This window comes from Lichenostomus cassidix, chromosome 3 (assembly GCF_008360975.1).
Source record: "Lichenostomus cassidix isolate B80296 chromosome 3, HeHo_3.0, whole genome shotgun sequence".
Taxonomy (NCBI): Eukaryota; Metazoa; Chordata; class Aves; order Passeriformes; family Meliphagidae; genus Lichenostomus; species Lichenostomus cassidix.
The window spans coordinates 13869149-13891405 of NC_139483.1; the positions used below are offsets into that span (position 1 = coordinate 13869149).

The 22257-nt window shown below is 39.9% G+C and overlaps 1 protein-coding gene across 4 annotated transcripts in view; it reads left to right on the top strand.

Annotated features, from left to right (window-relative positions):
- Nucleotides 1-22257, top strand: part of FSHR (follicle stimulating hormone receptor) — a 137733-nt gene that overhangs the window by 77756 nt on the left and 37720 nt on the right. For all 4 annotated transcript variants that reach the window (XM_085054575.1, XM_085054574.1, XM_085054576.1 and 1 more), the window contains exon 2: nucleotides 7829-7900. In XM_085054575.1, the coding sequence (XP_084910701.1) occupies nucleotides 7829-7900 (72 nt within the window). The remainder of the gene's footprint in view (nucleotides 1-7828; nucleotides 7901-22257) is intronic.

Below are 22257 nucleotides of genomic sequence, written 5' to 3' on the forward strand. Positions count from 1 at the left end.
GTTGCAATTTGTGCTAGACAGCAAACCTTTTTTCTGTGTTTGTAGATATTGTAGAGGAAACCAGAGCTCCAGTTTTGCTTTGCCAGGGCTCTGGTAAGAGCCTTCCTGCCAGGAAAGACAGCATTGCTTTGCCAGCTTCACCTGATGTCATTTGTGTTTGGGACATATCTTGTGTGCCACTGCTAGTTGCACCTAAATCTTCACCACGATTGTTTGTCAGGGACTTTACAAAATGAGTTAACACACACAAGCAGCTGGTCTGAATAGTCACAACACTGTGCCTCTCCAGCATTGCCTCAGTGTAAATCAAGCCAACCTAAATACACTGAAATAACTACAGTAAGTGTAGACTATTAAATATCTCAGAACGAGTAAAAGTCTTGGTGTTGCACTTCTTTTTCAGATTGGGAATTTTGCCATCTTCTCTTTTTTTTTTTTTTTCCTTTTCCTCCATATCCAGATTCCTCCCACCTTATTCCAACAGAGCTATTTAAAAGCATCTTGGAGCTTTATTTTTAACTGGCTGCACGTGTGACCTCAGCGAGCAGCTATCTGCAGCATTGTCGTGGGGGGATGCAGCAGTGCTGCTCAGGACAGTGTGTGCTTTGTCCAGAAATGAAAAGGGTATCAGGGCTGAGACTAAACATGCCATGGCTTTGGAAAACTAAGTCAGGGAGGAGGGAGAGTAGGCTTTACAAGCCAATTGCTTGACCACTCTTACAGTCTTTTAGATGCTTGGTTTTTTTGTTTTTCTCACAAGAGTTTTCGGTCCTTCCTTATCTCTCCTTATCAGCTGTTAGCTGCCCTGGGGCACCATGTGCAATTAATTAGCTGACCTCGGCAAGGTCCTGGGGGAAAAACTAATCCCACAGCAAATTTGCTGTGTGCCTGTGGGAGCAGCATCAATCTCTGCTGGGGAAACAGGCATGTTGTTATCCTTGTTATGGTGCTGTGGGCACTGTGCATGTGAAGTGCCAACAGGACATCGGGGGTGTGATGTTGAAGTGCTTCCCTGCAGCTTTTTGTGGCTGGGGGACATTGTTACACTGGGTAAGTGTTAACTAAATTTAGAATAGGAATTCAATCAGTACTATTAATTATCCTTTTGGTCTAGTTCAAAAAAGAAAAGGAAATTGATTATTAGGGGAGGTCACTGATAAAGATTAAGGAGTGATTTTTCATCAGCTGCTGCACTTACTGCCTTTTAGATTCAGACCTGCAAAGCAGACAGACATCACTAATAACTCTATCATCACAGTTCTAATTGTATTTACTTTGTCTGTACAATACTTTGTTTAGAAGCTCACAAATGAAAATATCTTCATTCTCATGGATGCCCTTTCCATCACTCCCAGACCTGAAAAGATTCCCAAGTAGCATTCCTGAAAAGAGGACACATTCCCTCCCAGATTAACCCTACACTTTTCAGTCAGATAGAAGAATTGTTTTCCCTTGTCCTGCTGAGCCTGATGATGTTATATGGTATGGAAATTCTGTCTGGTTAATCTGGGTCACCTGCCCTGCATGTCCCCCCAGCCTGCAGCCAACCCCCAGACAAAAGTGAGAAACAAGTGGCCTCAATACTATCCATGGGTCAGCAAAAGCTGCAGGGTCAGTGTGTTACCAGCACAGTTTGTGTCAAAGGCTAAACCACAGTGCCATGTGAGCTGCCATGAAGAAAATTACCTCTCTCCTAGTCACACCCAGTACAGCCTGAAAGACAGGAGGGGATCTCTGTTTTCTGTCTGCTTCATAAAATGTGTCTTGCCTAGATTTTCCTTGGAATACTCACCTTTACCGGCTTTTATTATCCCACAAAAGGAATAAACCTGCTGCACGGTCCAGATAACTTCTTTCTCAAGCATGTAAAGGGGATGAGCAGCTGACTTAAGCACATTAGGTGGATGCAGTGATCAGATGCTTCAGTCCAGATTGTGCATGTTAGCAAGGGATTACGGCCTTTCCCTCATAAATCCATTTACATGTGTGTGAAGTAAGGCCTCTCAGGCTCTCAAATCCATGGATCATGTCTCAGTTGAACAAATGAGTTGCAAAGCTCTTCCTCCATTATTCAAGTGTGCCTGTGCTATCAGGGTCCACTCTTTGACATGAATCTGTAGTTACATGTATAGTCATTATTAGAAAAATATTCTGCTTGGCTTTGGTTTTCTTCTAAGATAATTCCACATCTGTCTGAAAAGACGAGCCAGCAGGATGGTGGGAGATGTTTTCTGTCACTGCCTGTGCAATTCCTCATGATCCTGCTTTACTCAGCTTTACGAAGTCTCTACTTCAGCATCCCATGGAATTGAGGTGATTAATACAAATCTTTCCCCATTCTTAAATTAAAGCCTCATGAGTGTTAAAAATAGCTTTGCAGCACGATATGAGTGCACTCTAAAGACTTTAAAACCAAAAAGCAAATAGACCCAAGCTTTTTGCATTTAGCTTGATGGTTTTTGAAGCCTGATGTTTTAGCATCCAATTTGTGGGGTTTGTACTCCTCTCTGCCTGCTGTTAGGAAAGGGAAAACACAGCTTTGTCTGAAAGCAACTACAACCTACTTAATATATTCTAGAGATTTTCTGCCTAGGCAACTGATTAGGAAAAAGACTTTAATGTTCACTTTTAACTACATATGCCCCTTCCCAGTGAGATGTTCCCTAGAAGACCCTAGTCACAGTGAAGTCATGAGGCAGTGTGAACCCATTTCAGTGAGCTGGAGGCTTACAAATGTTCTTCACAAATTTATATTAAATCACATTTAGCTCTAAGGAATCTCATGATTCATTCTAGTGAGAATTAGGACAGAAGTTTAGGGCCAAAGTGACACAGATCAATTGATTTACACCATCTGGGATGTGGTCTGCAGTATCTATTTGTCTCCTATTACAGCATGAAAAGCAAAATAGTCCTTCACTGTTGCATTGACTAATCAAGCAAAAACGGGGGAAAAAAAGCCACCAGGGTGCAGGATCTTGTTGATTTGTGCATTTAATCAAGAGCACATTAAATAGGTCATAGAATCATTTTGTCTTCCCCTGATGTAAAGCAAAAATTCGTCTGCTGCTTGTGCTGGAACCTCCAGCACATCTCCAAAGAAAGAAGCAAAAACAAGGAAACAACAAAGAAACAACCAAAAAGAATTACAGACAGCAAATTAAATTTCACTGCAAATCTTTGTTTGACAAAATGCACATTGCAGAGGATTAGAAGGTGATAGCATCAGTCTATTAGCCCAGAGATTAAAGTAAAAATGCTCTTCAAAATCCTATCCCATTTATTTCTTTGGAACCAAAGCTGATGATTTAGCATTATGGTCACTGAATCTTTTTGGCTTTTTATTTTATTTTCCTTTGGTCTTTAAGTTATAAAGTTTATAGTATCTGCTTGATATAGTTCATTTTAACGTCAAGAATTTGCAATTTACATGAGGCAGGGAAGATAATTCTACAATGCACACACTTTTCTGATTAACTGTGTGTGACTTAAGTAGATCTGAGAAATGAGTTTTAAAGAGTGTTTTGAAAGACCTAAATTCAGCCAGGCTTTATGATGCAGAAATGATTTTATTTTTTTTAACCAGTCTAATATCTGATAGTCAGTGCAGTTCTTTGTTGTGCAAGGTTCTTGCTAGTGGCAGGGGGAGGCCTTTGCCAAGGAAGAGGGCTGGGAGGAGGGGACATGAAAGAAGCGAGGGACAAAGTTCTAGTGGAAAATTTATGCCAAAGAGCACCTTAATAATTGTTCAAGGAAAACATGTGGGACCATGGTCTGAGAATTCATATGATGAATATGTAAAATACACCATTGTAAATGGCTAACCTCACAAACACAGTGTAGTTACCTCTGCTTGCTTAATGGGCACGTTTCACAGGTTTCCTTTGCACTTTTTTCCAGAGACTTTTAGCACAAATGACCTATGTAGGTCCACTTTTTTTCTCTTCTAATTTAGCAAGTCTTTTTAATCACCCATACCTTGGGCATCAGATATTTGAATAATGACATCCAGTCCTCCATCCTTTCGTGATGAGGTCGATCTCCTTTCTGTCGCTGGGTTCATGTGGGGCTGGATGAGAGGACATTAATTTTTCTGGAGATTTTTTTTTTCCTTCATGTCTTATGCTCTGCCTGTCTGAACTACTTCAGCCGAAGAAGACTCTATTTTAAGAAGAGATCAATAAATCTTTTCATAACTGGAAATGTTAGAGGGTTATTCAGGAACATTTTAGCAGTACCTGCTAATTTCTGTTCTTCGTGTCATGTCCTCTATAGGCTTTGAGATAATTTGGCACTATGATATTTCTCTTATACTGGACACAGCCATACAGAAACAAGATGCATTTGTATTGTTTGTTCTTCACAGTGATATAAAGTGCGAGCCATCTGTGTCAGTGGCTTCATTTTAACTGAGACCCCACTGTTTTAAATAATGAGGTTTAGATACTTCTGTATAAATAAATAAAATCTATAGGAGATATTTCTGCCCTAGTCCTGACAGGTCTGGATTTAAGTAGCAACATTTTTATTAACCTCATAATAAAGGAGTTTACTCACACCCATTCACGAGACAAATGAAAATGATATCATAAAGAGACATATAAAACAATTAAAAATTGAAAAAAGCTGTGATAATTTTGCATGCTCAGTCCGGAGAAATAAATGAAGTGTGTGATTATACAACTGGAGCAGACAGCTTCAGTTCCTACCAATAGACTCGTCAAGAATCACTTTCAACAGATGGATTTAAGTCAGGATTTAGAAACCTCTCCTGGATATCAAGGCATGTATTGAAGCAATGGGCCAGACTTCAATCTATCATTATTACACAGTGAACAACGATAGCTAATACTGCCATTTTCTATTACCAGCTATGTGTACTGCCGTCACACAATGCAGGATAGCCATGTGACCATCTGGGGCTTGTTTCCTTTTCCCATGCTTCCTGCTCTGTCATTTGCTAAGTTTTTGGTGGCTCCAGCACTGGAGTCCTTTCTAAGACTTTCTCATGCCTTGGGTTGGGCACCTGGCTCTGGGTTTTCAGTTCCACACCATTCACTGAGTGTGGAGAACTTCCAGTGCTTTCCTTCCTCGTGCCCAAGTGCCAACATAAATTTTTTAGGAGCAAATACTGCATCTCTTTCTTAAGTACCTGTTTTTTAAAGGAAGCTTTTCTTTTCTTGCTTGTCTTGCCATGAAACATACTTGAGCAAAGGTGGGCTATATTCATTCCTTCAACCCTAAGAGTGCCAGAAACAAAACCAAGGAAATGCTTTCCATTTATTTTCTCTGTGTACTTCAGGAGGAATTGGTACTGAACAGCCAGTATCTCATGTTAAGTACAGATTGATTCTTGGAGACTAATTGGTGAGATTTACTGACAGTAGAGAGTTTGGCTAGTTATAATAGACTCCTATTCATTATACAGTTGATAATTCAATGAGTAGCTGATTCTAATTTTCATTGTTAGTTATGCCTTTAAGTCTGACTTTATATAGCTTACTCAGAGATGTTTAATAACAATTAACCTTAATTTTTTTAAGTGGAATGAGAGATTTCAGCTATTAAACTTCAATTCTATTTTAACTGCTTCAGGGCATTAGACATGTGGATCCTGAATTCTGGCACCTTATTAACACAGGATATCAGGGTCTTCAACAAAGAAACTCAAGATCTGATTTTCAGTTCTATGCAGATGTGGCTTTTCTCATATCAGTAACCCCATCTATGAATGAGTTCCCTTCTTTTCATTAGTTTCTGTATCAGACTGTAATTTCTTGTTGTGGTGAAGCACAGCATAGGCCAGTGTTTAATTAAAAATTGCAAGTGTGCTGATGACCTGCGCCTGCAGAGAGAGGATTCATTTTAGCCCATTGCCATAAAAAAATGATAGGTGGCTTTTCAGACAAAGCCCTTTTTCTGGGGCTCAGAAATTAGGCGTGCGTTTCTACAAAGCAGAGTTTGAGAGAGATTTCAAAGCAGATCAAAGTTAAAGGGTTTCCTGATGGTTCAGCTTTGTAGCACTAAGCCTGCTGGGTGTTCTGCAAGGATCCATTGTACCCATCCACCCCGAAAGCACAGACACAGCTTTGCATGCATTACACCAGCCCTGTTTTCAGTCAGGTTTTACAAATTGCCTAATCCAGGTTAGGCCTTTTCTGGAAGCTCTTTTATCCTTCTAACATTTGCATAATGATCTCAATACTGTAATTCTTGTGTGACAGTGTGTTGAAGCTCTTTCTGATTTACATTAATGATAGTACAAGAATAATGAAATGCCAAATTGACTTCGTCGTCTTTCAGGACTGAGAATACCATAAATTTCAATGTTTGAAAAAGTGTGGGACCAAGTTCACTCCTGGTGTAATCACAGTGACATCTCTAGAACTAGGTAAAGAGGGCATTGACTTTGTCCTGCTTATGTAAATATTAACTCATGAGGGAGTAGATGCTACTAAAAACCTACAATTGAAAAATGGGAATGTGTCACATTGGTACTGACAGAATAATAGCTTTTTTCCCTGAAACTTTGATTAAAACATGATACTATCCCATGAAAATTCTCAGCTAATCATCTGAAATAAAACATAGATGAGGATTGCATGAATAGTTTATGTGAATGGTAGGAAAGTAAGTCTCTAGTTTTGAGGCATTGTGTTAAAATTTGCAGGACTGCACAGCAGGTTATAGCAGGCTGAGTTCCCATATCTGTCCTTCTGCAGACCTCACAATGAGACAACATATGAGCTGAAAGGTGATACCAAACAGCCTGCCAAACCAGTTCTGAGATGACAGAAATTAGGGGTGGTGTGGCAGGCATGTTCACCAAAAAAAATACTTCCATGGTAATGCAGAAAGATATTCATTTCCATTTCCATGGAAAAATAGACTAAGAATCTGAATTTCAGGGTGTGATTTATGTATGTCATGTGTTCACATATGTAACATGGGTGGTTGGTTTTTTTTTTTAAAAAGAAGTAAACATGTTTTAACAACTGTCTCTCAATGCAACCAATATTACCTGATGTCTTGTGATGAGCAGAGCATGTTAATATGTGCACTTTTTTGTGCTCACTTCTGAGCAATTATTAAATATGTGAAAGAAAACAATCATGCAGATAACACCTTATTTCTCTAAGGAGTAGAAAAACCCTACATATCATTTGCTTTGTAGTCCTCTTTGTTTATTGGGATTAAAGGAGATGACTCCAGGCTAACAAGAAGGCTTATATGGTATTTCAAATGGGTTTTCTTCATGAAGTATATTCTGTGACCTTTCAAAATGATAAAAGTGTTGTCCTGCTGCACGTGTGATCGAGTTGTGTATTCCAACGTCCCAACTAATTAGAAGAGAGGCTGTGAGAAGCCATAAAGTTATCCAAGTTGCAAGGATGGGAGGCAGTAGCTGACTCCTTAAATTATCTCTTCAGCAGGTTAAGGCATATCCTGCATGAGCATGGATGGACCACTTGACAGCCTTAAGAAAGCAACTCATCTCAGTCTGGCTCCACAGGGCTACTTCAGCCTGTGCTTGAGCATCACTCAAAAGAGCAGTTGAGATGAGAAAATGCTGTTCCCTCTCAGCAAACAAAGCTGCAAGTCTGTGTTTCTTCCTGAAGCCAACAAGGAAATGGCAACTACTAATGGATGCTTTTTCCCCTGAGTAGCCCCAGTGGTCACCCAATGCTGTGCTGTATTTAGATACCAAAGCCTTCAGCCTGGAGAGCATCCTTGTGCCTGTGAGAAAGACCTCTCCTGTGCTGGCAAGGCTACTGCACAGTCCTGTGCTGTGAATAGTAACTAATCACCCCATTCTCTCTATTTTCAGGAGATTTGTCCTCACCAAGATGAGAGTCATTCCAAAAGGGGCTTTCGCAGGACTTGTTGACCTGGAGAAAATGTATGTATTGTGACAATGAAAATGTACATATTGTGACAATATTTACTAGGAAACAACTGTTTTACTCCAAGCAACACTTTCTGATTGCAGCTCCTTTTACAGCCTGTGAGCAAGCCCCTGTCACTGAGCTTCATATAGTTTTATCCTTCTGTTAAAAAAGAAAAATAGAATGCTTTTTTATTGACACCATGTTCCAAAGCAATGTTGTCATAAATACATTTTGATATCAGCAAGTGGACAGTCTTCAGTCAAAAGGGCTTGTTGAGCATGGAGTGTCATTGCAGTTAATAAATACAGTGCCACAGCAGAAGATCACAGGAAACTGATTAATTTTAGAGTTTGGGAAGAAAACAGTGGAAAGATTAAGCAGTAAAGACCTCCTGTTAATAATAGGTCAGCAAGTTCTCTTTTCACTAATGAATAAATAGGATTGTTTTGTGCACCTTCAGAGGCAGCTGGCAGGATATGTGAGAGAAGTTTCTTCGGGGTGATGGATTCAAAAATCTTAGTACACAAAGAGTGTAAGCAGCTCATTTCTGTGAATTTTAGTGATCAGCCTGGAGATACAATTATGAGCACCTTTGATGAACAGATGTATCTTACATTCATTAGTATGCCATTGTGGATGTATTGCAGCTCCACCACTAGCAGGGAAAACCCTTAATAACATGTTTTCTACTTCTCTTTAGCAACAGAAAATCCATTGTTTAGCTGGTGCTAGCACGAGAAATTATAATCCTCACTGTCCAACCTGAACTATTCTGCCTCATGTATGTTTTTCCTGAAATATTTCATATATGGGCAAATCACAACATTTTGCTTAGAAACAGAGCAGCACTTGCACCCTGACAGGAGAGGATCACAAACAGACTGTTCACTCAAGAGGAATCTGAGTGGGAGCAGGGAGATTTACTAAAATGCAGTACCTTTTCCAGTGCTGTGTGTGTAATGGCAAAACTCCAAAGGACATTTCTCTGCATCATTTCTACCCTTCTCCCTTGTACTCTTGCATGAATAAGAAATTTAGCAAGAAGGTGGTCAGTCCTGCAGGGTTCATTTTAGCCTAGTCCTTATGGAAAATCATTGAGCACTTTGGACTGTAAAGTGGGTTGCAAAGTGCATTGTGAACTGCTTCTGTTACCTTTAATTACTCAGAAACCATATGTCAGGTATGTGTGAAGGCATTGAATAGGATGCCTCTAAGTGGTGATTTATTGTTAACCAAAAAAATTTTATATGTAAATGGGCTCAGTTTGAAAATACATCCATCTACAAGTAGTACATGGAGGAGAAATGGGGACAATCAGTTTACAGCAAAACACCCTTGAAAATAAAAGTGTGATAAATATGTAAATGAGGCCAATCAACATCAACAAAACTGTACTATTTGCAGATGATATAGCAAACAGATAAAATTTGAAATAGCTCACAAATCCTAAACCTAACCCATAAAACATTCATCAGAAATATTCATGATAATGTAAGGACAAAAAAAAGTGGGTAATCAAATAATAGATTTGCATATAAAAACACAGCCTTTGTATGAAAGCCTTTTTACTCTTGCAAGATCATGCACAGAAAGAAAGATTAAGCAAACTGTAGCCTATTTAAGGAAAACAGCTATTAATAATGTGATACCTCCATATGGTAAAATGTGGATGGCCTGATGTACACAAATGAAACACTTCAATGTAGTGTATGTGCTCCCCTAGAACTGAGTAGACTAAAAATGAAGAGTGACAAGATTTCCTGAATGTGTTACTGAAGAAAAACAGCATCTTCTGCAGTCCAGCAAAACTGTACTTGTGATTTTTATCACTAATACATCATTCCTAAGAGTGTTTCTGAGAACAGGGTGGGTTTTAAAGCCCAGAATTTGGAGGGAAATTTTGGCCTTTGGAATCCTCCGTAGGGGATGAGGCAGTTGATTACAAGTTTAGGACACTGGTTCAGAGAGTCCTTTGGGAAAGAGTCCTTAATAACAGAGGTTCAGAAAGTCTGGCTGTGCCTCAAGAAGGAGATCTTAAAGGCATTGGAGCAGGCTGTCCTTATGTGCCTAAAGATGAGCTGTCGGGGAATCAGACCGACCTGAATGAGCATGGAGCTTTCACAGGAACCCCAGGAGAAAACAGAGTTTATGACCTTTGGAAAGGTCATGCAGCTCAGGCGACTCAGGAAGAGTACAAGGATGTCATTAGGTCATGTAGAGAGAAAATTAGAAAGGCAAAAGCTCAGTTAGAACTCAATCTGGCCGCTGCTGTGAAAGGTAATAAACAGTGTTTTTATAAATATATTAACGACAAAAGAAGGGCCAAGGAAAATCTCATTCCTTTAGTGGACCCAGGAGCAAACCTTGCCACCAAGGATGAGGAGAACACTGAGGTACTTAATGCCTTCTTTGCCTCAGCCTTTAACAGAAAGCCTGGTTATCCTCAGAACATCTCCTGAAAGGAGGTTGTAGCCAGGTGGGAGTTGGTCTCTTCTCCCAGGCTAATAGGACAAGGGAAGTGACCTCAGGCTGTGCCAGGGGAGGTCAGGGTTGGACCAGAACCAGCTGCCCATGGAAGTGGTGGAGTCATTACCCCTGAAGGTGTTCAAGAAACAGCTGGACATAACAGTGCTTTGGTTTAGTTGACAGGGTGGTGTTTGGTCAAAGGTTGGACTGGATGATCTTGGAGGTCACCATGATCCTTGATGGATCCTTCCAACTCAGAGCATTCTGTGAAATATCTGTCTTTTCCAATTTCAATGATTCTATGATTCAAGGTTAAATCAGAGATGAGTCCTCCATAAGAATCCTAACTGTTATGTTTCCATTCAAAGTTAATGAAGGCTTTTGAATACAGTGACCAAAAATTTCTGGTTTCCAAAGAAAAATAATTAAATAATATTTTCCTGCTTTCTCCAGGCATTTTAGTATCTTCCCAAACACCCAAACTGCTGACATCTTTAAATAGATTTATTTTGCCGGAAAATATCAAATACTTTCAGTTAGAGTCCAGTAAGAGCACCCAGGCAAGGTCTCATTTGTGTTTTATCTGGACTGTCCAAGAACTTTCTGGGATGAACACTAATGACCATGATTCATAATGGAAAAAGTATTGTGACTTGGAAATATTGGCATGGAGCTGTTAATCTGACTTCCCTGGTGAAGCTCCAGTTTTGGGTACCAAGACCAAACTTTTTGGGTTTCATCTCTCTCTCTTTTTCTTCTTTTTTTTTCTTATTTAATTTGGCAATATTTTTATTTGAGTACTTTTGCAATTTTTAAATTTTTTGATCGAGTGAGAGCCCACTTGAACCATTTTCTAGCTTGTCATTATACTCTCACCCATCTAAATTCCTTCAGTTGCTGAAAAAAACATTAAGTTTCATTCTGCAGGCTGTCATATGGTGCAACAACTTTCCTGAAGGAGATGCTGGGAGAAAGATCTCTTCTTCTTAGATAAAATGTTTAAAGTTATGAAATAAACGGACAGGTTCTAATTATCAGAGACTTCTCTTACTAAATAAGCAACTGAATTTTCCTACAGAAAACTCTTTCAGAACCTCACAAGTCTGAGGAACAGCCTTGCCATCTTGTTGCCAGCAGCTCTCTGATGTCTGTGCAACTCTGCCTTTGTGTTAATTTAGCAAATAGGTGTTCAGGAAAGCAGATTGGTTATTCTTCCTACATGTTTAGACTACTCCTAAGTATTAGCCAGCTGGAACGTGGCAGATCTTCTGGACTCCTGCTTACCCAACGTGTTTAGACTCCCAGAACTAATTAACCCTCCAGTTACTAAATTAAAAAGCAGTCCCATGCAGGCACATACCTGGCAAAATCAATTTGACATGCTCTGCAGAAGTATGTCATCTTCGACCTGCACAGAAAGCACTTAATTTGGAGTAGAGACAGGCAGAAGCAACACTAAATCTTTCTTTTTCTCTTGCTGAGATTCCTCCCATTGCTACAAGTTGGCAAGGTAGATCTGTGAATGTTGATCTAACCAGACCTGATTTTGGCATCATATTTATAGGAAGTTTGGTCTGATTGCATTACCCTGTGCAAGCCAAAGAGGTTTCATGTCTGTACCCTGAGGCACAATCCCTTTGAAAATTCATCATCAGTTATTTGTTCTTTTTGAAGGGTTTAAGCTAAAATGTAATGCTTTGGTTCATCATTTGCTCTCAAATCCAACCTGTGTGCAGTCTAAGGAGACTCAGCTGTGAGGATGAAGTACTTATTGAACTAGAAGATGTCACAGTGGGGAAAAAAAAACCAAAACACAGTTACTGGCCCTGGTTTTATTTTGAAGTAATTGAAGAGAGGCATTTGTTTAACAGATGCTGGCAAAGACACATTTGAAGAGCATGAACCATGGTATGGATAACAGAGCTTGGTGAGCTAAACCCTTAATGAGCTCTGGAGACCCTGGAAAGCTAAAGCTTCTAGGGTTGAGGGAATGCACCAGAGCTGATACTCCTGGAAACTAGTTTTCTTGCCTGTGGAAGACAGAAACTATCTACTGCTTCCCCACAAGTTCATAGAGAAAAAAAGCCCTGAATCATGTATTTACTCAGTTACTTAGTGTGTTCAAGATTTGCTGGTTTTCTTTTTGTTGAGACTGTGGATCCAGTGATAGTTCCTAAGGACAAATGCTGCTGCTCTGGGACCTAGATACACAAGCACCAGCTCATTTCATAGACAGCAACCCACCTGATGGATGATGCTACAATCTCTCCTGTTTGCCCCTGTAGGCTAAAAGGCAAATCACACTTTTCTTTGGCTCAATTAGATCATACTGAGTTACCTTTCATGTTTTCTCTAAACTCAAAGGAGTTACGTGAGGACAGAGGAGACGAGAAGACAGAATTTTGAATCAAGGTGTGTCTCTCTTTCTGTGGCTGAGGAAGGACCAGAGTTCTTGTCTTGATTGTAAAAGTCTCACCTAGAAAATCTGGCAGAGTGGGAAGTCTTCACTTTCTTTAGCAAATTCTAACAACTTAGCAAATGGATATATTCACCATCCAGACCTTCTTCAGCAGTATCCGTCAAGCTGCCTGGGCTAGCAAGTGGCTAACCCATCCCATGTGCTCCTGAAATCAGCTTCATTCAGCTCCTGCACGAGACTCTGTAGCACTTGTCAGCATAGAGCCCAAAGAGATGGAAGGGAAAGGGGGAGGCAGGAATCACAGGATCACCTAAGGATGAGCAGTCTGTGTCTTCTGCTACAAAGAAAGCTGTTCAGCATTTCACAGCTTCTCCAGTTTTCCTTGTGCAGTGTATTGTGTGCTGCCTCATTTGATATGCAGACGACTGGGCTTAAATAAGTTCATTAAAGCTATTTTGAGAAAATGGTTAGGATTCAGTGTAGCTAAGATGTTTGGAGATTTTATCCAGGTAGGAATGGCTTTCTACCTTTTGTTGCATTGTTTGGGTAAACCTGCTATTTATTTTTTTGCAAGAGGAAAAATATGGAATTTTAGGATCTGCTGTAATATATAAGTTAAATAGTGCATGCTTATAGAAGTATTTATTTACATCCCTCAGGTGAAAGTGGTACACAGACCATTCTGTGTACCAAAATACACTGAATAAGGTAAAAGTTATCCTTTGGTGGCAAACACTCCAGGGTATATTTTCAAGGTGCAACTCTTGGATACTAAATTCTAATTTACATTATAGGAAGTTATGTGTAACATTCTGCATCTTAAGGGCAGGCCGTGAAAATAAGTATGCTACTTAATGCATTTAAATTAGTCTATGCCTTTTCTCCCAGGGAACAGAGGACTACTGTTCAAATGTGAATATATAGGAAGCCTGGTGTTCTCAGTTTAGGTTATTTCATGCAAGCAGAAGCTATGCCTTGTGTTCTGAACATAATAAGCAATGAACAAAGACTAGGTGGCTTTATTATAATCCATAAACCTTTTGCTGCATCATCACTTGGTATTCTGCTTTTCCCTGCCAAAGCTTATCTGTGGAAGAGATCTTCCACTTGAGGTTATTGTTGTCATCCCTTGCACAATTACAAAAACTGAAGTAGGAATTTATTATCCATGTCAGTTACTCACTGCGGATGTCACAGAGCAGAGATTTAATTACAGTTTGCTACATTTCAGGGAAAGATAATCTGATCTCAGTCATTTGCTAATGCTTGGGTGGAACAAAATTACAAATAAAGTAAAAACCCTTAGAAGAAGCAGCTAGGAAATGTAAAATCAATTAATAGTGTCCATATCAACATTTTCTAAATTTTCTATTCAAAAAGTCCCAGAAAAACACACTAATATTTGCATATTTTAATTGAAACACATCAGAGTACAAGAAAGAAGTATTCCATAATTCTTTCTGTGTGGTTTAGTATCTTGATGCTTGCCTTCTTTGATAAAATAAATTTAGAAAGGAAAGAAAAAGAAAATACATTTTGTCATTACTTGCTTTTGTTGAGCAAGAATGAGTTTTGTGGTAATGAACTGATAGCAGAATCTTTATTTGTTAACTGCATTGGTGTGAAGAATTAAAGACTGAAGTATTTAATGGGAGAATCATCTTGCACATCATTTCAGGTCCCTGTTTTACAGCTGTCTAGACAGAGAGAGAAAAAAAAAAAGAGAACCCACTTGTCTGAATGTATGCTAAATGCTTTAATGCCTCTCCCCAGTGACATACTGTTCAGATTACCTGAATTCATAAAACATGAAACGTGGGCAACTGCTTGTGTGAGTTGCCACTCTTTTTTAGGAGGAAACTTTGATCCAATGTTCTTCTGCCTTCCTCCATGCAAACAAAATAGATAGAACTAAGTGCATGCTAAATTAAGATAGCCTTTTTGCATATATAAATGTAGACTCTGAAGTTTAAATCAGATCTCATTCATCCAAAATGAGATTTGAGGGTGAAATGCATAGCTCTTGAAGAAGGTCTCAGCCCAGTGCTCCAAAAAAGAAAAAAAAAAAAGAAAAAAAAGAAAAATAAAAAAAAGCCACCCACCTCTGCAGCTGAAAATGTTGTGAGTTATCTAGCTATTTCTCTCAATTAGTAAGATTATTTCTCAGTTGGCTTTCCCTGCTCTTAGACCACTTGCTGGGCTTCCCCTGCCACCAGTAGAGCAGGAAGTTGTGCCAGACAGGCTGGAGGTTCAACATCACACAGAGACATTTCCTTCCTCTGGATCATTAAGTTTTGCAAGGCAGCCCCACTCCGGGTCTTTGCATTAGAGGCTTGAAACTGATTATTGTGACTGGCAAACCTGGCAAGGAGCCTCAGAATTGATGGTCATCCTGTGGTGCAGAATTAATCCCATAATCTTTCTTCTTTTCTGCCGTGGGTATGTTCAATGCATGCTGAGGAGGCTGCTATGTCTGCTTTCTGGCCAGCTTTTTGAGATTCATCTCAGGTGCTTTTGGGTGGGTTTTCTGTTCAAGGGGAAGGATGGATGCTGGCAGTCAAAACTTTTTCCCCAGAATCTGTCACTTCTTCAGTTTCCATCTCTTTCCTCCAGAAGATTTACTCTATTTTAAAATAAAGTTTCCAGTTGTGTTTTATTATGAGGTTCATTTGCTTTCAAGGTAGAATTAATGACCATCTAAGTGACTTTGTAGATTAAAAAATATATACCTACTAATTAACATAAAATAATTCTTAAGGTGGCTGAGTGGTACATTTATTTAATTTATGCACATACATCACAAAACTGAAAACTCAGAATTGCTGGTTCTATATACATTTTACATTTTCAAATAGAATTCATTGCTCATACATGGCAAAATGTGGCTTCTCTCATGTGATGTGTCAGAATATCATCCTACATTAAATAATGGTCTTTTTTCTCAATAAAAACAGTGTATTCATTCTAATATCCCCTAATAATTTGTTAAAAAAATAATCCCTTTTGTGTGTTAATTACATATTAACTCCCAAATTTCTGGATAGAATTCAGAATTGAAAGGTATTGACTTGAAAACAGAGAGAGCTATTTGTTAATAGAAAATTAGGGTTTTAATTTTTTTTAATTATCAAAAATATTTTTATAGAATTTTTTCTATTAATCTTGTTGAGTGTATTGTAACTGTACCAGTGAGTAAGTGCAAAAGGTGTGACCTCCTTGAAATTGTGCTCAATTTGCTCTAAATGGGATTTGCTTCAATATTTATTGTTGCCACCACTAAATATTGTTAGTAGAAAGAAGGAGTCTGGCACCAGATCAGAAATGGCAATTCAATTTCAGGAGGATTTCAGGAACACCTTCCCATATTAATTTTATCCAGCTTTTCTGTTTATTTTAGGAATAATGTTAGTGGAATTGACATGCTGCAATGAAGGAGTGTTCCCCATTGTTATACAAATGCTGATATAACCCTCAGCATTTATGGAAAACAAATGTTGAGATGAAGTCAAGACATTTATTTTCTAAGCAGGAGATGTTGATTCTCTGACAACATTATATTGCACAGCTTTTATTTTTATTATGCCAAATGATTGATGTGGATTTAATCATTAGTTTGATGGCTGCTTTGCTCAGTGGAGAGGCAACTGAGCGTTTTATCATTATTAGTGAGCTGCATTTTGATTTTTCCATCGAAGGCTCTGCTGGCTCTAATTCATCCCAGGTGTAAAACCAGAGATTCATTTCGCCCATTGTTTGTTTTGTGACCAAGCCAAGAACCATTTGCACACAAAACACTGTGGATATTTGTTTGGATTTCTAGAGCAGGAACCTGGTTTGGATGAAAACTTCTGTATCTGTGTGTGATTCTTTAAAAAAAAGTAAGAGTGGTGTACCTTTTGTGACTCAACCACTCACCACATGGCAGATATATATACTTATATACTTAAATACATGCATATGTTCATTATATACATAGAGAGGGGTCTGGGAAAGATTTGAATTGCTAGGATTTAGAATGGTAGATGGATACTAAGCCAGAAAATATTTTGAATGCTTGGGCAGCCAACACCACAGATGGAAATTACAAATGATTGTGAGAGAAATGCAGAAAGCTGGAGAACTCCTGGTGTCTGTTAGTTTTCCAGTATAGTCAGCAAAAGACTGGGAGCTGGGGACAAGGACAGGCTTTTGACTTTCCCAGTTCAGAACCTCACCTCTGAGAGTTGCTGATGCCACTTGCTGAAGGAGGATGTTCAAGAGAACATTTCTGGAACAGCTGTGGAATAGTTCATCCACATGGAGAATATAATTTGTCTACCTCATTGGGTGTTTCCTCCTCTGAGGAGAAGAAATGGACATAATAAATAGGGGGCTTCTAAGCACAAATGCCAGGAGTGGTCTCTCTATGTTGCCTTGAGCTTAGAAATTTCTTCACTAGGAGCAGGAATAGTGCAGAATTTTGTGTGGGGACAGAATTAAACTGGTTTTTGTTATTTGGAAGAATTGTTTACTTCTGTCTTGCTTCTCTGCTCAAGAGCACAAAGATTTGCATCTTTATCTGGAAATGTTTATCCGTTCTAGTGTAATTATGAAATGAAGGTGCTCATTAGACAAGTCTAATCCCTTTGTCAATCTTATCTTTTGTTTGGAATGAGGTTTTTGTGGCGATCTGTTTTTCATCTTTATTTTCCACATTTTTAAGGCCTCTTGTGCTGGATTTTTAAGATTTTGGCTTTTCCCATCTGTGCTGTGAGAAGGGGTGAGCACGACACAGCAGAAAGGACGTGCTTATTTATTATTTCTGTTTCCAATTAGATGAGGCTCTTTAGGAGAGCTGGCAGCAGCAGAGCTGCCTGGAGGAAGGGGTTTTCGGTATTTCCTTTGTGGGATAAAGGGCCCATTTGGAGAGGAGCAGCTTTGAGGGGCTGCAAGTGGCTGGAGCTTTACAGATCAGAGATGGATGTGTGGCACCCAAGGAAGGAGGATGGATATGAGGCACCAAGCTGGGAGCAGCCCCAGGGGTGATGAACAGGATTTACAGGAGGTCTGAGCAGAGTTTACGGCCACTAGGAATAAGCCTTTGAGGAACTTGGCCATTCTGTGCTTAGAGATGGACTTTACAAAAGATGGGGACAAACCTTTTAGCAGGGCCTGTTGCAACAGGACGAGGAGTAATGGTTTTAAACTAAATGAGGGTCAATTTCGATTACAGATAAGTAAGAAGGATTTTGCTGTTAGGCTGCTGAACCCCTGGAATGTGCTGCCCCATTCCTGGGAACACTCAAGGTCAGGTTAGACTGGGCTCTGAGCAACCTGGACTGTGCAGTGGGTGTCCCTCAGGGAAGGTGGACTGGATGACCTTGAAAAGTCCCTTCCAACCGGTATTATTCCATGATTCTATGAACTCCAAGCCTCCAAAGGCACTGCATGTCAGGGTAGGGAGGATATAAAATCTCCCTAGTTCTCTTCCAATATCCTATAAGGTTTTTCTGCTTTAAAGTTAATTATCCTAGTTGATATTCTAATAAAAGCTGCCTTTTTTGAGCTTAAAACCCTTTTATCCTTCTTTGGGACATCCTGTGCAGAGGAAGGTCAAGACGTATTGCCTCAAAACTCATGAGTGGAAGTGCAATCACACGGCACTGTCCAGCCTGTTTTGATATTCCATTTTCACCCTGTGCCGTGTCCTGGCTCCTCCATTCCCTGATCCTGACACTCTGTGTGGGGAACCAGGGCTAAGAGCTGAGGCTGGAGCACATTAGCAGCAGAGGAGTAACCTCCAGGGAGGAGCAGGGGACAGAGCCAAGTGACAGTGAATTTCTGCAGAGGAAAGTAAATGGATTACAGTTCATCTGCGACAGCCATGTGCCCAGGCGTAATTGACAACACAAACTGTTTATTTAAAAATAAGCTCGGCTTTGCCTGTGTGTCTTGGTAGCAGACTTAAACACACTAACAAGTAAAGTGGCTTTTCATGAGCCTTCATCTGTCAGTATCAAGGAGCCTGTTTTGTATTCCCAGGACCCCGAGTAGCTCTGAATAGCACATTATATTTCCATCCTACTGTGCTGCCAGGCACTGTGCTTTCAGGGTAACAGATAACATGTTAACGACTGAAACAGGCTGTAAAAATGAGGGGAGAATTGTGTCAGCAGTGGGCAATCACTCAGGTCTCCAGAGGGATGGTTTCTTGATGGGATCTCAGCTAAGCATTGCACAGGCTTAACTCCCAGAAAGCACCTTCCTGTGAACTGGGCAGTCTCCAGGTTCCAGGGACCTTTCCCACGCAGGCAGATGGATTTCATATTGATAAAGATCTAGGGGATATTTGTTCTTGCCTTTGGTGGTGTGCAGTCAGCATCAGTCCCAGCAATGTGACAGCATGGTATCTTTTGATCTGCAGACATAAAGATGTTTCTATTCCCCATGTTTTGTGAAGCTGTTGGCAGGCTGAAAGCTCTCTGTGCTGAAGTGGCAAAGCTCTCATTTGCCACTGCTCCTTTGGTTCAGGAGAGTGAGTAATGGCAGAGCAATGACCATTCTTTGGGGAAAGCCATCCAGGAGCCTGCTCCTCCTCTTCTTGCCCTTATTCACTCTCAGTAGCCTTTTCTAAAATCTATAGAGCTTACTCCAGCTCTTTCTCCAGCGCTGACCTTGTCTAATCGTATTGATTGTTAGTAACTGAAGGCTAATTAGGAAGCGAGTTGCTATGGCAATTCTTGAGTCACACATATAAAGAGAAAATGCTGCTAAAACCACTAGTGCATGGTGACTATTAGCACAGTTAAACAAATTAAAAAATATAATTCATTCAGATATATGCTGGAATTCAAATGAAGACCTAATATGCAACAAGGAATTTTTTCCCCTGCTACCACATGTTCCTCTTTCGTGGTCAATTTTTTTTCTTTTCTTTGTCTGTTGAATGAGTTATATATAATTTTAGGACTAAATGACAAAGTAAGCTTTGGGTTATTCTCCACTCCCACCCAGCAGCCCACACAAAATATGTCACAACAACTTTCATCTGACAGGAGAATGACTCAGGCAGAGGGTAATAGGACTTGGAACCCCCCAGATTTCTGGGTCATTTGTTCATATCCAGTCCGCATGTGTGTGATGAATGTTTTACTTTCACATGGGTAGGCTGATGGCTTGCATACCATGAGAGGGTGAGCTCAGGCTGTGCCCTCAGGAGATGGTGATTCATTGCAAGCTCAGGCTGCTACAGCTGGTTTGCAGCAGCAGCAGCCTCTTTTGGCCAGACTTTGAAATGGCTCTGCAGCAGAGCCAGGGTCCCAGTGGGTGTCCACACTCTTTGTGGGGCACTGTGGGAAGGGTTGATTGCTTTGGCTGTGCTGCACCTCATCTGTGGATAAATGGAAGATTTTGCCAGTCACATCAATAAAATCTTTTTCCCTTATTTTTAACTAGATGTGACCTAGAAGCAAATCAAGTGCATTCTCCCCTGTGTGATGGGGGCCTTCCTTCTCCTCCTTTGGCCCCTTCCTAAGTAATTGTGTCACTGACAAATCTTAGCTCTCCTAGCAAGTCTCCATCTGCACGTCTTTAAGGAGGAGGGTATAAGAGCATGCATCCTGGTGCTACCCTTCTGGACACTTTGAATGATGACACAAAATGTGTCTAGGAGAGTCACAGGTGTAGATGGGAGATAGTTGTGTCCCGAGTTCAGGTCATAATCTGAGCTTTGAGGGAGTCTCTCTGCCCCTCTCCATCTTCATGGATGAATGTCCTTATTTATGTCCTTTGGCAGCACATAAAGAAAAAAGTGAGCAGTCATTTTGTAGCATTAATCTCTTTTAACAGGTCTCATAAATGAATATTCTCTGTATGGCTTCTTGGGACTTGTGTCCTCACAGAGGTTCATTTGTTTAACTGAAAGTAAGTCATAAAATTGATTAGAAGTGTGAGGCAGTTGAAAGAAAAAACGACAACCAAACACACATGCAAACACACCCCCCCAAAAAAAAAAACCTTCCACAAAAGTAATCAAACTATAGAAGTCTGCTTGAATTCATTAAGATCAACTAAATCTAAAGCATCTGATTTGGGGCTTTGTGTGGTCCTGAAGTTAAATAGGAGCTACTGTCCCAACTCTGCCATTTTGAAGTACCAATTACACCATGCCAGTAATTCAGCCCCCAGGGCAAAGACAAAAATGAAAACTGGTGTATTTAAACTGCTGCATGATCTGTCCTCACCAAAGGCATTCATGTGGGGCACAAGGGATTCACCTGGGGAATCTCTTAACCAGAGCCACACTGCAGAGCCATCTTGGAACTGATGGAAAGAAAATAATGGAACCCTGTTACCTTTGTGTAGAAGAATGTGGTGTCTGCTGGTGCTGCTGGTTGCTTTCTGTTTGCTCTGTTTTTCTGCATGTAAGAAAAATGCTCTCCTGACCAGGGGTCTGGTCCAAATCTGAGTAACTTCAAGATAGAGGATCTTTCAGGAGGAACTCTGACCATGTTCCATAATATGTGTTATATTTGTTTCTTAATTTTCCTGTTAAAATAGTTCAAAAACATGTGGTTTTTTTCCATCTGATGGGAAAAATCAGTATCACATTTTTCTTATAGTTTTAATTCAAAGCAAGCAAAAAACATTCCTTTAAATCTGGGAGCTAATTTGCTCTCACAGGATCACCTTTAAGTCTGTGTACTTCTGTGTCCTGTGTATTGAGCTGTGTGTTTTCTAGAGGCAGCACTTATTCAGAATTACAGGAAAATATGCACTCCTCTAAAATGTAGAATGTTAATGTAAACACAGATGCACTGTTAAAACCAATGGATTTCCATTCTTTCTGCTGCAGACTCTGAAATCTTCTTCAGTCTCAACTGAAGCAATGATAATAATCAAAAATGATGGATTTAATTTTCTTTATTTATTTTTTAAGTGTGTTCCATCAGCATGACTTTTCCAAATGGTAATTTTTGTGGTTTGGGATCCCTTCAGGAACTTTTTTTCCCCTCTTATCAGTAGTACTTTCTCAAAGTTTTACTGGAAATACAAAAAGGTTCTGCCAGGCTTGCGTGCTATGAAAACACTGTAAGTTCCATTTTATTTACATCAATACAGGAAGTCAGACAGAAAAGATAACGTAAGTATATGCAATACAGTTCAGCAAAGGAATAGACATGGCAACTTCTAAGGAAAATATGATTTTTTTCATTCAAACCACATTTTCTTTTCTGCCTCCTCCTTAAGTGCTGTGGCTGGGGAGGAAGATTCCTCTTTTCTCTTGATGAAGAAGGAAAAGCTAATTCCAATAAGGATTTTTGCATCATCTCTAGCTCAGACATCCTTCTATGCTCCAGTTATGCAAGACCCAGGATAGGGTGGAGGAGAGGCATTCCCAGGTAGATCAAAGTGTTCTGACATAGGATAAACAGGTTGTTCCCAAGTGGCCAAGAATTGCCTCTGGGCTCTCAAGGGTTTTGCCTCATTCCTATGGATTGGTTC